Source organism: Rhea americana, unplaced genomic scaffold (assembly GCF_003343005.1).
Source record: "Rhea americana isolate MKP2758 unplaced genomic scaffold, rheAme1 scaffold_196, whole genome shotgun sequence".
Lineage (NCBI taxonomy): Eukaryota > Metazoa > Chordata > Aves > Rheiformes > Rheidae > Rhea > Rhea americana.
The window spans coordinates 1585426-1600927 of record NW_028186105.1 but is presented as its reverse complement, the minus strand read 5'-3'; the positions used below and the strand labels follow the sequence as shown (position 1 = coordinate 1600927).

The following is a 15502-nucleotide window of genomic DNA, read 5'->3' as shown; positions in this document are numbered from 1 at the left end:
TGGGAACAGCTTTCTTATCTGTAACACACTAACTGCTTGCTTAGGCATTGCCCCTGGCAACAGACATCCCAACAGTCACTCACAACATCCATCACCCTCTTATCTACCACCAGCATCCACAACCAGTGTCCACAACCATCTCCCATGGCAAGAACAGCTCCTTCAGCCATCGCTGGTACTAACAACCTCCTCTACTGCCACTCTGGACTTCGATGGTGCCTCTTACTGCCACCATGGCAACAGCTACCTCCTCTACCCCCTGCCAGCACAGACACCTGCTCCATGGCCCACTGGCTGCTTGTACTACTTATGCCAAACTGCCTGCACATGGGGTGGCAGTCCTGCCTCCTGACACCACTGACTGTTTCACCCACTGCATGCAAAGTGGGGAAACAGAGGCAGGAGTGTCCCTGGCATGCTGCTGCTTTGCTCTGTTACAGCAGTCCACATGTCCCTTCAGCAGAGCATGGCTATGAAGGGACTCAGTTTTCTGCATTCATGCAAAGCAGGGTGCTGCCACTGCCTCTTTGTGCAGAAGGGGAATAGCTTGGAGGGGTGAAGAAATGATGGAAGAGCTGCTGTGACCTGCTAGCATCACTGGGAACAGAAACTAGGTACTCCCTCTTCACTCCTCCTACACCCACAAGCCATTTTTTTACAAAATGGTTTGTTTGTAGAACAATTTTGAGGAAACATTACTACAAAGCTCCATCAAACTTTTTGAATTTGCTCTTGCCCTTCACCACTGAAACCAGAAGCTCAAAAAAATAGCATTATATGGCTGATAAGAACACCTAGAGCTCACTTATAGGATACAAAGGAAGTTCATTGTGTGGAATTACAGCTTCTTGGCAGCTATTAATTCACAGGGCTGTTCCTAGGGGCTCACTATTCAGTTGTCCACTGCAGCTTGCTTATATTCCCAATTTCCAGATCAGGATATAAAATTAAAAGAAACATTATTCYAGATCCATCCTCCCACAGTCGATCCTTTCACTTCAGGAGATCCAGGAATGACATAAATGGGTCTGGTTATAAATTCCTTTAATCATTAGCAGACTGGCAATGAATCCGTCATCTCAATGGTCTCTCTTTATTTTAAAAAATAATTTTACAAAAATCAAGAGTGATGTAACTTGAACATCACTGCCAGTTGATATGTTTCCAATGTTGAACTTGTCAAGCCATTGAAATATCTGTAGCTGGAGCAAGCTCACCAACATGTCACATGAGAAGAGTGACAGTCTCAGAGTTTTCTCGCTACTGCTTAGCATTATAGTCCACTGCGTTGCATACTTGGAATAGCTTTGACAGGTCTGTCAGTCCACAAGCCAACCTTGGTATTGTGGGGTGTCTGCTGACCTGCATAACTCCTTTTTTCTTCTAGCCTCATGGAGGCTGACTGTGAATGGCATTATCCTAACCAGAAACCTATGATTGTCTCTGCAATGTGACTTGTAAATCAGAGGGAGGTGAAGAGCAGTAACTATCACAGCAGAGTATTCTCAGTCAGGGTGCAGGCTCTCCCTTTATTTAGATATATCCTTGCAGGGGAGATCACTGGGTTAGAATGTGCTTCTTCCCTAGCAAGCAGCTCCAGGCTGCTGAAATCTGGATCCAGACCCGGGTCTAATTTGCACTGGCTATACTGAAATTTAATACTACTGTTTGCAATGAGCCTCTCACAGCAGCAGGTGCAACAGACCGCTTTTTCTGTGCTGAGTTAAATCCAGGCAGATGAAACCTTTTATTAGAGCTTAAAAAAAATATACAGTAACTGCTGAAACTAGGACTACAGGCAGTAGGTAAGGTGTTACACGCAGATCAGATGAAGCAGGGACATGGCTAGATTGTTGCCATGACACATTGCCTCCACTGATAGCTCAGAGACTCAAGGCAGAGCACTCCCAATAAATATCAGATGATTAGGGGGCAAAAATCCCAATTCAAAATGAGGAAAGAGTCTAAACTTCTATAAAGGAGCTGAGAAAGTATAACAGCAAAGGCTGCACAAAAAAACCCTCCATTTAGACAGCTCAGCAGCACTGGCGGGGCAGATTCTCATTCTGGCTTTCCACCTAGTAATCCCACTGATGTTAGCTTTACAGTACTGTGTAACAAACCAGTGAGCAAGTCTCAGTTTCTCAATATCACCACATCTTTGGCTGTGTTTATGCATTTTAGGTCCCTCTGCTGGCAGTCAGACTGATAGAATTTGGTGGAGCCTTCTGCTATCTGGAACTGATGATTGATACATGAACCTTTCTGCATAAAATAGCAGCCACCACAGAGAAACTCTGCAGAGGCCCCTGAGCCCTCACTAAGTTCCTCTGAAACTTGACCACACTGATCATCAGGGGAGGGTGAAAGAGCATCCAGATCACACTTCATCTGTTGCACGGACCAACAGCATCAGCGGAGTAAAGGGCAGGACACTCTGCACCAGCCGGGAAATAGCATCTGTCCCTCCTCTATTTCTTGTGTAATTTTCATCAAGTCTGATCTGCTTGTGCCTCAGAAGACTGAGGCTGACTCAGTCTATTATGATGAGAAAAGCTACCTGGTATTGGAGGCTCCCAGCTKAGCCCTAGCTAAGGTATGGGCTCCTCTGTGCTAGATTTTGTGGCTTGATCTCTATGGAAGCCTGAAATTCTTTTACCCTTCTATTTTAAGTCTAGAAGAAATGATTGGTACTCAGCTACAACACCTGAGACGGCTCTGACAATGATCATTTACAACAAGAGCAGATTTGCATTGCAGATACAGGGCAGACTGGTGAATGTCAAGTCCTTGTCCCTTGATCAGCTAGGCATGTCTCTGAGCTTGCAGCACCTCTAGACTGCAGATGCAGGAAGTGTGTTGCACTTGTGGCACTGGCCARCTTCTGAGAAACTGGATTAACTATTAGTTTGGAAGGAGGTTGTTTACAACTGATACTTTCCAAAGTGCTTTTGTACATTATAGTCAAAAGGCTACAAAATTACACGTATTACAAAGATTGGGGATTTGAGGGTTGTGTGGCTGGAGCTAAGGCACACCTGGGGTCAATACTTTCAACCCAGGAATATGGCCCAGAATGGATTCATGACAGAAAAAAAGGCAGGCACACAAATGTAAAAGTCATCACCAATTCCATGTGTTCCTCAGCCTGGACTTTACTTTGTTCTGAGGTATTTAGTTAAAGGGAGAAAAAAATGGCACCATAAACAATCTTAGTGAGTGAAGAAGCCTCCCACAGCATGTTCTCTCTCTTGTTCCAGGGAAGCCCTCTGGAATACAAACCAGCTTTAATTCATCCTGCCCTTCCCACTCTTTCCTTACTTCCCTAGGAGCAGCATATATCTTTGGAACAGAAACTGCAGTTGGAGACTGCAAGTGGGTAAAAGGAAAAGACCAAGTCTTTGCTTTGGTAGCCCACATGGCAGACTTCTGAGCAGCCACTGGCTCGGTGCTTTGCAGGGAGCACAGTTTCCTTTCCTGACAGCCCTTTAGGGTTTTTTTCTTTTCTTTCTTTTTTCTTTTTCTTTTTCTTCTTCTTCTTTTCTTTTTTTTTTTACAGTCCTTTGTGTTTGTTTTTATCACTATTGGGTGAGAATGTTCCTGTTGTAGCAAAAGGTGATTTTGGCCGCATGTTTCTTCCAGACATAATAAGCGCTCCAAAGCCATGCTGATGGGAGAAGGCATAGCCTGAGCGGCGGGTACTGGTCCGACGCAGACGCCTCTTGGGAGAGGGTGGAGGTGGCCTCTTCTTGGCTTCTTTGATCTTGAGTAGGACCTGAAATCAGAAAATAAGACYGAACAAGTGGGAAATGCATCATTATTCATGAGCACTGCAAAAGAGGAGCTCAGAAGGGGAAACAAAAACACGTATCCAAAGCCAAAAATGATTGACAAAACAAGAGGATGGGCAAAGGGGCTGCAGAGCAGGAACTAAGATTGCAGCACCAAGGTAACACTTTAGCAAAAGGAAAAGCAAATCTTATTCCAAAAGGCATTATTGGGAATGTCATCTGTAAGACACAGGAGAGAATGATACCCATTTGTTACTCCCCGCAACACTGCAAGGCCTTAGTTAGGGTACTGCAGACATTTCAGTCAAAAACATAAATAGATGAAAGTCAAGGAAGTCCMAAAAAACCCCATGATCTATAAATAAAGATTGAAAAATTGGCTTATTTAATCTAGAAAACAGCCTACTAAAGGGGATCTCCAACATATGAATGTTTTTTATGATGAGAATGGTGATCAATTGATTCTCATATTCCTTTGGAAAAGGGAGAGTGCCAGTGGCTCAGCAGGATACTGAGAYGCCCAACATCTGCCCTGCCTGTTTGGGACAGTAGCAGCTGCAGGTACTTGGGCTCTCTGGCCATCAGGCCYGTGTTTAGTTCTTTTCAGGCTAGAGATTTCTCTAGCAAAAAACCTAATTGCTCCTCTCCTGTGACAATTCACTTCCCACACAAATTCTAAAGGCAGTAGAAAAGTGAAACGATTTAGCATTAGAGAGAGGGGCTAACCCAAAGCATTAAGAATGGGATTCAGGGTCATATCTGTGTTCTACTAAGCTGAAGAGTAAATCCAGCCCACTTCTGTGTACTTTGAATGATCTGAACTTCCTCCTCTAACAGTGTGCTGAGGACCTTCCAACCCAGCAATCTTCTCTAACACCCACCTACTCTCTCTGCCAGTGCTAGGAATTCCCCTTTACTCATTTTCAAACAGTTCTATAGCATCTGGCCACCTTTACAAACATCTCAAGGGTGATCAAGGCAGCCACTGAGGACCAAGTGCCATCCCTTGAGACTTTGCTCAGAGATGCTGGTGTCTCACAGCTTAGTGTAGGAACAGGAAGGAAGCACCAGGTGGCAGCAACATTTAGCAGATATCCCTATTTGAAAGGCAGCCCAGGGAGCTGTATTTATACTGATCTTGTTCAGGAGTTCCTTGGCTGTAATGGATTGAGCACCCTGCGCCCCTTCCATCTCTCTCAGCCTCCCCTTGCCCTACTAGTGTCATCTTCATACTTTTGGGCATGGGATGGCAGCTGGTTTCAGAGGGGGAATATAACCACTGGCTATAAAGGAAGTAAATTTTCAAGCCAAAAAATCCCCAGCAAGCATGTATGCATGGCTGGAGGGTGAAGGAGTGCAGTCTGCCAGGCTAAAAACTGTATGGCAGCGAGGTGTCACTGTTGACTGAAATATGCCCCTGCTTTGCCACTGAGCCACACCCTGAAACCCTGCACCTAAAAATAGTGCTGCTTCCTCACTCCAGTGCAACCTAATCCATGTCTAAATAATCTCAGCATTGCTCCCAGCTGCAGATGGCTTGAACTATGCCAAAACACATGCTCAATCCTGCCTTTTAAGGGACTAGGATACAGAAAGAAATTTGGTGACATACATTAAGCAAAGCCAGGCCCCTGCAATAAGACCCTGCAGTAGGCTTAGGTGGCAGTGAGAAGGATTTCTGGTTTATAAGCATATCTCCTTACTTTATCACTGGCAGTGGGCTTTAACTGAGCCTTCAGGAATCGATAGCCAACTACAGGTAACACACAGAGGGCAACGCTGAGGAAGATTGCTAGCCACACATTTGGTTGGCTGAGGGTGTTTCGAGCTGTACCTGAAAAACAAGAGCATCATTAAAGCCGTGACAGCAGCACCTCTCCCCCTTATTTACCTTGAGTCTTCCATTCTCTGAGATCTCAAAGCACTTAGCAAACAGCAAACTACAAACAAAAAGTAGACCCTTTTAACCAACAGAGAAATCAGCTTGCTGCTGAGAGGACAGCAACACCATCATATTTGTCTTAGATGAGCAAAGAAGAAAACAGACTGAACTGCAGCAACTACTCAGGGAAACAAGGATGTCAGAGTGAATGCCTTATCCCCTTATAAAGAGTCAAATCACTGCAACAGGTTGATAGATAAATATTCGAGAGACCTTCTTCAGCTGCAATCCAGCCCGCTAGGCTCTTGCCAGGACTCCAGTTAAAAAGGAAGAATACTATTATTTCCTTATTTGCCAGTACTGTTTCTTGAAGCATATATGGTACTGACTCTTGAGTGTCTAATAGATGGTAGGATCACAGTTCTTTATGAAAAGAACATGCATTGCTCTGGATGTCTGCACAGAGAGAGTAGCCTAATGGGTATATTGGCAGAGCAGCTGCCATGTGGTAACATGACACTGACACATTCTTTGAAACCAAAGCGCTCACTGTTGGCTCCTCCAAAAACTCAAGGAATGTAGGATAGAACAAACAGCCTGCAAAAGCCTCTTTACAGCATTTAATGATGCTATTGTTGGCAGCAAAGTTGCTGAATGTCTTCCTTCCAGTTAGCCAAATTCTGCTGTATTACAACTCTGCTGAAGTTAAAGTAACCAGGTTAATTGAGTCCAGACTTGAAGAACTTTCATTAAAAATCGCAGTGAGGCCTTATTAAGTGATACTCAACATTATGGGTATTTTGGCCTAGTAGTATCAACAGAGCAGCATATAYAGACGTCCCTGGTAAATGGGTTACCAGCTGTCTTTGGAAACTAAACAGACACTCTGCCTTYTCTCACTCAGAACTTTAGATACTAGAAGCCATCTCTACAGTGGATCTGGCCACCTGCATGGAAAATACCTTACAACTGACCTGCATCTCAGATATCTCTAAAATAGCCAAGCACCTTGGTACTACAGATGAGCAGAACAAATGGCTTAAAAAATCCCAAAAGAAAGGCATTAATTTGAGATTTGAAACAATATACTTCGGGATTTTAGAAGTAGAGTTTCATAACAAAGTTCTATCAGTACTGGATATAGATGGACAGAGGTGTTTAAAATGGCTAAATTACTTTACTAAACTTTTGTCTTCTTCCTGCTCACAGTCTCAAGAGAGATATTCATTTTTATATTATTCTTTACCTTTTGCACATGTTCAGAAAGATTTTAGGTAAAGTAGCTAGATTTCTATGCTTTACCACACCAACATTAACTTATTTAGAAGAGAATACATATACTTCTGCAAAAAAAAGTTCCTAAATATTTGTAAGGACTAAACATCTGGAAATAGAATACCAAAGAGCTAGCAGAAAGTTTTCCATCCACTTCTGTGGACTTATTTAAAGGATCATTCCTGTGGCTGTTTGAATGTGCCTGCTTTTGCAAGGAAGTGAAAATGGGACACATGTCCACGTGGATGGATGGGAATCAAAATAAGCATTCCCAGCAGCCTGCAGAAATACCATGGCATTTCTTGTAGAAATGGCAATCAATATGTTCTGTAGCATGTTACTTACTGCCTTTTTGAGAGCTCTTCCTACACACCTACTAGGAACACTTGACAGAGTTAAGCCCAGCAGTTTGCCCACTTTGAATGCAGTTGAGATTTGTCACAGGGCTTACCTATAAATGGGAATGAGGCTGTGAAGATCAGGTACATGCCATCACTATACATGGTGAAGGTGATTGCAAAGTAAACAGAAAGGCTGCCCCAGATGAAGAACTGGTTCACAACTGTCCAGTAAGCGGTGTCCAAGCCAATCTAAAAGAATGGTACAATACAGGTGCTGTTAGTGCCTTAATTATTTAGCATATCTATGGTGAATCCAGCTAGAGATCTTGTCCACAACTCTATACACCCCCCTCTTCACCCAAGATGATTATTTGTTATGCTATCTGTACTTTCCTGTTCTAAAATCTCTGTTTAATAACCAAGAGAGAAGCTCTTGGCTGGTCCCATGACCCATATTAAAAACAGTATGTACTATCAGATGCATAGACATGATTCAAGGCTCAAGAAATACCCAAGCCACACATGCTGGGAATGCAGCATATGCCAAATGCTGGGGGGTGCAGGATGCTGGAAGAACATTCAAGGCAAGCGTTACTACATTTGCCTTGTCCTAGCTCTTTTCCACAGCATTTACTGGTGGCCAACACTTAAGACAGGATACTAGGTTTAAAGGGGCTACTGCTTATGTCCTTACCCTATGCTGTCAGCTAGCCATTGAAAATTATAAGGAGTCTGTAACACCTCAGACAGCAGAAACTATTATCTAGAGAGGTGAGATAGATTAATTTTTCTTTTGAGAAGTTCCTCTCATCCTGCCAATATCATCTGAATTTTTCACCATCCTAATCTTAGCTACTTCTTCCAGCAAGTGCAGCTCTAGCATCTGAATCACATACCAAACCAGGCTGCAGATGCAGCACCACAATGGAGACGTTATAAATAACTGACTGATAGCAGACAGACAATCCTGTGCTTTAAACCCATGCTGAAAAACTAGAATGAGTCTTTCTCTTCTCTCAGCTGTAACTGTTTTGTTTACTATGACTGTAAACTTCCTAAGACAGAGGTTTTGTCTTCCTGTGGCCCTAATCCTTCATGGCACACAAATTTGTTGATCTGTTGAAGAGGAGAATAATCTGGTATCAGGATCTCAGGTGGCCCCTCCAGATGATGCCTTCATGAAACAGTAACTAATACCTAAAAGCATTACGAGGGATGCTTTACCTGGACAGACACCACAATCAATAGGCAGGTCTGGGCCACCAGTGCGAAGGACTGGTAGTCAGCAATGGCTTTCCCATCACTTCTCATTGTATTGTACATGGCCCCATAAGGGATGAAGAAAAGAATGAGGGAACTGTAAATCCCATGCAACATGCAGTTGACAAACACTATTTTGTTAAAATAGAGGTTTTGCTGGCCAGGCACATAGAGCTGAGGAAACAGCATACTCCAGCGATCATCCACATCCTGAAAGTAGAGAGGAGATGATTAGAGCCTTTTGCTGGCACCTGCTCAACTGACCTCACAAGACCACTTAATGTTCCCATTCGCCTAAGAATGCACATTTCCACAAGAAAAGGCTTTGTACACAATTCACTCATCTGTGCTGACTAGCATGCCACATCCTAAGGTCACCTAGGCACATTTTACATACTGAATTTCACCATTCTCATGCTGAAAAAAATGACAAGTGCTGCAAATAATGAAGGCACATTTCTTCTTCAGCAGGCTGCATGACCTGCTCTCCTGAAAGGGTCCTGGAAGCTAATGGACACGAAATACCTCCACTGGGTCCACACATAGGCAAGGCCCTCTGACTTAGATTCCTTAAAAGAGCTGAGCACTGTAAACTACTGGGTAAGTGGCAAGTGCCTACTCATTTATAAAAGGCATGTAGGAGCAGCCTTATTGCTTCTATGTATTGATGAACAATAATAGCATATGAGGTAGCAATGCACATGTGAAATTACTGCAGGAAGGGCTCAGTTAAAAAGGCTGAACAAAGAAAACTTGGTTTAGGAGCTCTTCAGATGTCTAGTTCATTCACTGTTCTGTGTAGCCATTAAAAAGGTACTAGTCAGGCTTTAGGGAACAGAGCTAATAGGGCATGACTATGTCAGGGGAGAGTTGTAATGGCAGCTTTTACTGTAGTCAACCGGCTAACCCAAAAGTCCCACCACACACTGAAACCCACTGTCCAGTTCAAGACAATATACAATCCCCTCCCTTGTGCATCCTTTTTTTTTTTTGTGCTCCTGGTTATTACTGGCAAGAAACTGCTTCAGGGGCTACCACAATAGCTAGCCAAAAAGTCAGTTGCTTTTGCTTCACGGAACCATTCCAAAACACCCATATAAAAAAATCCAAGTAGTCACAGAAAGAATACCTGATCAAAGAGACTCATTCCTAGCACTGGGAGGGAGGTATATACCAAATTGTAAAGCGTAATGAACCACTCATCATATACAGTCTAAAGAGAAAAGCAAAGCATGGAGTTAGCAAAAGGCTGACTTTTCCACCTCTCCTAAAAGTATATACAAAGCAATGCTGGAACATCTTGTTCAAAACAGTTCTGAGACCAAAAGTATAATGTCAAGCTCAACAATCTGTAACTGTTCATTACCAGAAGCTGAGGGAATACTCAGCGGAAAGATCACTTTATGCTAGTTCTGTTTTTTAAGTCTCCACTACTGGCTACAACCAGAACAGCACACTGGGCCAAARAGCCCTTTGGCCTGGCACAGCATGACTGTTCCTGAGTCCTACTGAAATGGCAGGCCTGGCGCAGTTTGCCTGCAACTATTTCCTTTAGGCAGAAATAAAATGCCAGAACACCACTGGAGTCTCACCTAAGCCTAGCACGAAAGGCACACGGCCAAGGTACTCAGCTCTCAGCGGCAGTGCTCCTGTGTGAGAGAAAGCTCTGAGCACCGGGACAGCAGTAACAGGGCAGACATTCCTGGTTCAAAGCGGGCCCAGGGTCCCCAGCTGCCTGCAGTGCTGCTCTGGGCACTGCTGAGCAGCTGGCACAGTGGCAGCCAGCAGGTGGGAGCCACGGACTGCTGCAGGCTGCAAGCGGGCAGGCAAGGATGGCAGCGTGCTTCCTGCACCTTCAGGCCCAGGACTAATATTTTCACACTAACTGTGCTTTCCTGGTGCTGGATTTGGGGTGGAGATAYGTTTGTCTTAAACTAATGTTGCATATTTCATTGCATGGGATTTGCTTCTTTTACAAGCTGCTGAAACACACAGGCAATCTGAGGTTAAACTAACTGCTTTAAATGTACTGCTAAGGCAGCCATAGATCTGCGTCAAATTAGTCAGGTGTCCGTCTAATCTGTACACTGTAGTTAGTCTGAACACTTTCAAAAATCCCGTGAGCTATCATCTGCTTCATAATGCACCTAAACATCTTTGGGCCTCTGTCCTTTTCCATCAGTCCGATGAAGGGAGCAGTATCTGCATTAAACTGGTACAGCTGGGAAAGACAACCCTGTGTACCTTTCAGTGAGGTGGAAGGAATGGCTTCTTTTATTTACATTTTAAAAATATTTCCYGATATTTTGCTTGAAAATGTTAAATATGATCATGAGAAAACAGAAACTGGCTTACCTGTGCTGAGAAGCCAGAGAAGAATCCATACCAGAAATGCACTAATGTGAAGGCAAAATTCTTATAGAAGAAGTATTTGAGGAACTTGCACATGCGGATGTAGGACCACCGGCCATGGACTAAGAGTAGGCGCTGGAGATAACGAAACTGCGCAAAGGAGAAGTCACTTGACAAGACTGCCTGCATCCCCTCCTGGCCACTGATGCCAACTCCAATGTGGGCAGCTRCAACAGGAAGATTATTGATCATGTCATTACAATGAGAGCTTGGTTAACTCTAGTTTTTAAGTGTCCCCGATATTGTGACATTGTGTTAATTYCCTCCCAGCCTGAGTGGAAAAAGTCAAATGTGAAGTTATTTATAAAAAAAAATGATTTGGAGAAACTATGTTTTTCAGCAGTATCACAATTTTTGTTTTAGTGATATATTTATAATAACTGGGTTTATGTTATTTGAATGGAATTACACTGTCAGTGACAATATATGTTTTCTTTCCTAATGTTTATTAATGGCACAAAACATTGCTGCTGTTATGAGGAAATACCTTTAATTTCTAAATTAAATTAATTATTAATTTAATTAATTTCTACTGAGATGTGACTTGTATTTATATGCATATATATTCTTCTAGAATATAAATCAACAAACTCCTTACAGATTTCTAAAATGCAGTGGTGCAAGGCAGTCTGTAATCATTTTACATTTTCTAAGCCTTATTAGTTCAATCAAATAATTAGAAGAGTCATGTCTCTTAATAGTAACTTGGGTTTATTAAATATGGACATAAGTTTAATGTGACAGCTAATTATACAGCTTTAACTAATGAGAGCAATCTTGATGGCTGGAGGTTGCTTAGATTGAGAGGTTTCCATGGAACAGTGAGTTGATAAAATCCCAAAGTCCCAACCCTTTCATAGTGGTGGGTTCATTTCTAATTATCATGTACATTTTAACTTGCTTTTCTTATTCTTTCTSAACTGTTTGCCTAACTTATCTCCCTGAAGCTCCCTACTTAGCCTTTGCTTTCTTAATTAAAAGGCTCCAGTTAATCAATTTTTGCAAATTAACACAAGGAAGATTAGTAATAGGCCCTTCTGAATAATCTTAATTTAATTATACTTAGCTAAGGGATTTTCTTCATAAGTTCATTGAGGTAATGTACCACCAAATGATGCTCAAGGACAAAGGGGCTGGAGGCCTGTTGTTATAATACAAAGGAAATAAATGACAAGTAGCCCCAGGTCACACGAAAATGTTTAAAAAAGTCATATAATATTATACAGAGTATTTACAAGCATGAAGATTTTCCTTTTGCATTGCTGATCTGTCATCTCTCTGAAATAAATTTGTTTATTCTTAGTATTGCCACTGTATTGGTAGTCACATAAACATTACAGCCCTTACAGGCTTTTGTCCACTCTGGAGGCAAGAAGTGAGAGATACCTGACCCTAGGGAGCAGTGGAGTGGCGGAACAAGTGGATCTAAATTAAGGGCTTCAGAGGATGAAGGTCAATTTGACACAGCCAGAGATGCTGACAGAAATTGATTCCTTGAGTATTCGCACAGGAAATAAGGGTTGAGAAGTSTCCCTGTGAGCAGGAGCATAACAGTTGAACTTCCTGTTCTCTTAAGTCTAGTAGAGTGCCCAYGCTGGCTGAACATTGCCAGGTTTTAGCATAACCTCCCAGAAACAAAGCTATAAACAAAACATGCTTGAAAGATCAGTGGATAGAAATGAAGAAACAGACAGAAGAAATAGTCAGTAAGTGCAGTCTTAGCTTCCTGTGTCTCTGGTGGCAGGAGCACAGCTACTAGAGTACAGGTCGTGTGCACCCTTGATGGCAGTAGACACGAGTGGTGCAAAGCGACAGCGCTCTGCAGAAACCTCCAGAAACTTGGATCCAGCCACCTTGATTCACAAAGAGGAACGTACAGAAGCCACTCAAATAAGCATTTCTGCTGCCAAGCCCTATAGCCTGAAGTATGCTCACAGCAAAAAGCTGCTCCTGCTCACTTCGCTTAGCAAGTAAGAGCAGCACAGTAGCACACCAGTTTGCTAGAGTATGCTGGCCATCAGCCAGAACACAGCRCTGTTACTCACTTTTGATCATGCTGACATCGTTAGCCCCATCTCCGATTGCCAGGGTCACAGCCTTCTTGTACTTCTTCACCAGCTCCACCACCTGGGCCTTCTGCAGTGGAGTCACCCGGCAGCAGATCACCACTTTGCACATGCAGGCTGTTCTCACCAGCTCCAGTTCGAGATTCCCTTCCAGTGCATAGGCCTGARAAGAAAGGGCAAGGGTAGGTCAGACTAGCAGCAACTCACAGCCTTACAAAGCAGAAACCATTGGAAGAAAATAAGAACTAAATTAGTTCTTTCATTCAGCATAAGGAAGATATGAAATGCCTGAAAGGTCTTTAGAGCTGAGCTGATATTCTCAGTGCTGCAGCAAGTGCTTCTTTCACCAAAAATGCCTAGCCTATCTCATCGCTTCACTAAAAGTGACCTCATCTCAATCTGGCCATTTGGTCTAAGGAAGTACCCATGCTGCACAATATAGGGCCATGCAGAATACACCTACCAGCTTGGGTCTCGGAAGCATCACAGCCACATTAACACAACGCTTACTCTGGCAGAGCAGTAGAACTGTCAAACAATAGGAGCAGTGCATTAACACAGCTGTTTCTGGACCTGAGCTAGCTTGCGWATCTCCATGTGAGTGAATTCCTACTCATTCTTCTTGTTTCTTTTTTTAAGAGCTGACAGATCTATGCTATAAATAGAATAGATTTCAACTTGGGAGTACTTAATTAAAAAAATGCAAAAGCTATGCATAGGGAGGCATGAGAAAGAAAAATACAAAACTAGACAGAACATCATTTTGTTCTGAGTGCTGACCTTTTAATTTGGTCAATGTGTTATTTCCTTTCTGGAAGTGTACAGTTAATTAGATGTCTGGTTACCCCTCTAGCTCTGCATGGAAAAGAGGGAGCGGTATTAGCTTTTCATATTTCTTATTGATTGTGCTTCTTGGGTCTGTGCTTTGGTGTCTCTACTCAATAAGAGTTTCATGGATGGAATCTATGCGACTCTCTCCTCCTCTAAGCCATTACAGCAGAGCAGCTGCCCTTTCTGCATAAGGCGCTCGATCCTTAGGCCAGATGTCCTTTCCTCTTAAACCAGAGAGCTGTGAGTCATTAACGCCCCGTTTCCCTGCCATCAGCGACAGGAAGGCTTGCTCAACAAAAGGGACTTTTTCATGATTTAGTTTTAGTATAGTGGCCAGTCCCTGAAGTTAGAGATAGTTTTTTCCCACAACATCCTGACTGCATAGCACTAGCAAAATATTATCATCTAGTAACTCCACTAATGGCACTGCGCACAAATCAACTAACTGTGAGATGATGCCACTACAGACACTGCTGTACCTCTGTTGTTTTGCTTTGTTTAAGCAAGACCGCATGTGTTCCCATGCTGCCACCAGCAGCCAGCACAAGTCTTACAGATGATCCTCTTACATATATCTCTCTGTGTTCCTTTATACGTTTTGTTGATTAYTAGAAAGTGGAGAACGATGCATTTGTTCTCACTGAAATACATTCTCTCTTTTTCAAAGTATCACTTCACTTTGTCAAAATTATTTTCAAATCTAATCTTGAACTCCTCCAAGTCTGCAGTTCCTCCCAGGCTGGTGTTATCTGCAGATCTAAGAAGCTTGCTCTCTTTTTAAGCAGTTAATTAAAACACTCAATATTGAATAGATGTGGGAGCCCCCTGCAGATGCCACTTAAGTGTACACTTTAGATCAACAATGAGCCATCAAGAGCCATAGTTTCCAAGTAGTCCTGCATCTGCCACATAGCAACTTCATCTAGATCATATTACTTCAGTTTACTTAGAAAAACATCATGGGGGATAATATCAAATGATTTATTAGTCGAGTTAWATGATATCCATCCTATCTATTAGTGGAAAACAGATATATTTAAATGGTTATATTMTTGACATACTTGAAATCCATATCTGATGTTATCTTATCTTCTTGGTGTATCCATAGACTGCATGATTATTTTTCCAGTAACCTTCTAGAAATCAAAATTAATCCAGCTAATCTACTCATCCTCCTGTTCATCTAACATCAGAACCAATTTTTTCCCTGTTCCAGTCTTACGAAACCTTGTTCAGTACCCTTAATTTCTCAGATAATCACTAATGAGTCTGAGTTGCTACCAACAATCTAACCATCATCTAGGAAAAAAAATTCTAGACCTCTAAGATTATTTTTTAAGCATTTTCAGACTTCCAGTATGTCCTTGTCACATAAAGTTCTTACAAGAACTCAGTCTTAACATGACTGAACCTTCCTTACCAGGCTATGGCCATTGATAACAAGACCATACACTCCATTTGCTTGTTCATCAGGTAGAATTTTTGGTTTTTTGGAAGATTTTTTAAACTGAATGTTRATTTCATCACTGTCCAGAAAGGAGTCTGGCTTCATCTTTTCCCTTGCATTCCTAAAAGAAACCACCCAGAATAATAATTAATAATTTGTTATATATGTGTGTGTATATATATAATTAAATCAATTTT

At 42.4% G+C, this 15502-nt stretch overlaps 1 protein-coding gene across 2 annotated transcripts in view; it reads right to left on the bottom strand.

Moving 5' to 3' along the window:
* Nucleotides 1-1070: 1070 nt before the first annotated feature.
* Nucleotides 1071-15502, bottom strand: part of LOC146596961 (phospholipid-transporting ATPase ID-like) — a 72393-nt gene continuing 57961 nt past the window's right edge. For both annotated transcript variants that reach the window (XM_085303051.1, XM_085303052.1), the window contains 8 exons: nucleotides 15279-15426; nucleotides 13007-13190; nucleotides 10905-11128; nucleotides 9679-9762; nucleotides 8514-8759; nucleotides 7400-7538; nucleotides 5495-5625; nucleotides 1071-3775 (listed from right to left, as the gene is read on the bottom strand). In XM_085303051.1, the coding sequence (XP_085159177.1) occupies nucleotides 3554-3775; nucleotides 5495-5625; nucleotides 7400-7538; nucleotides 8514-8759; nucleotides 9679-9762; nucleotides 10905-11128; nucleotides 13007-13190; nucleotides 15279-15426 (1378 nt within the window). In that variant the 3' untranslated portion in view covers nucleotides 1071-3553. The remainder of the gene's footprint in view (nucleotides 3776-5494; nucleotides 5626-7399; nucleotides 7539-8513; nucleotides 8760-9678; nucleotides 9763-10904; nucleotides 11129-13006; nucleotides 13191-15278; nucleotides 15427-15502) is intronic.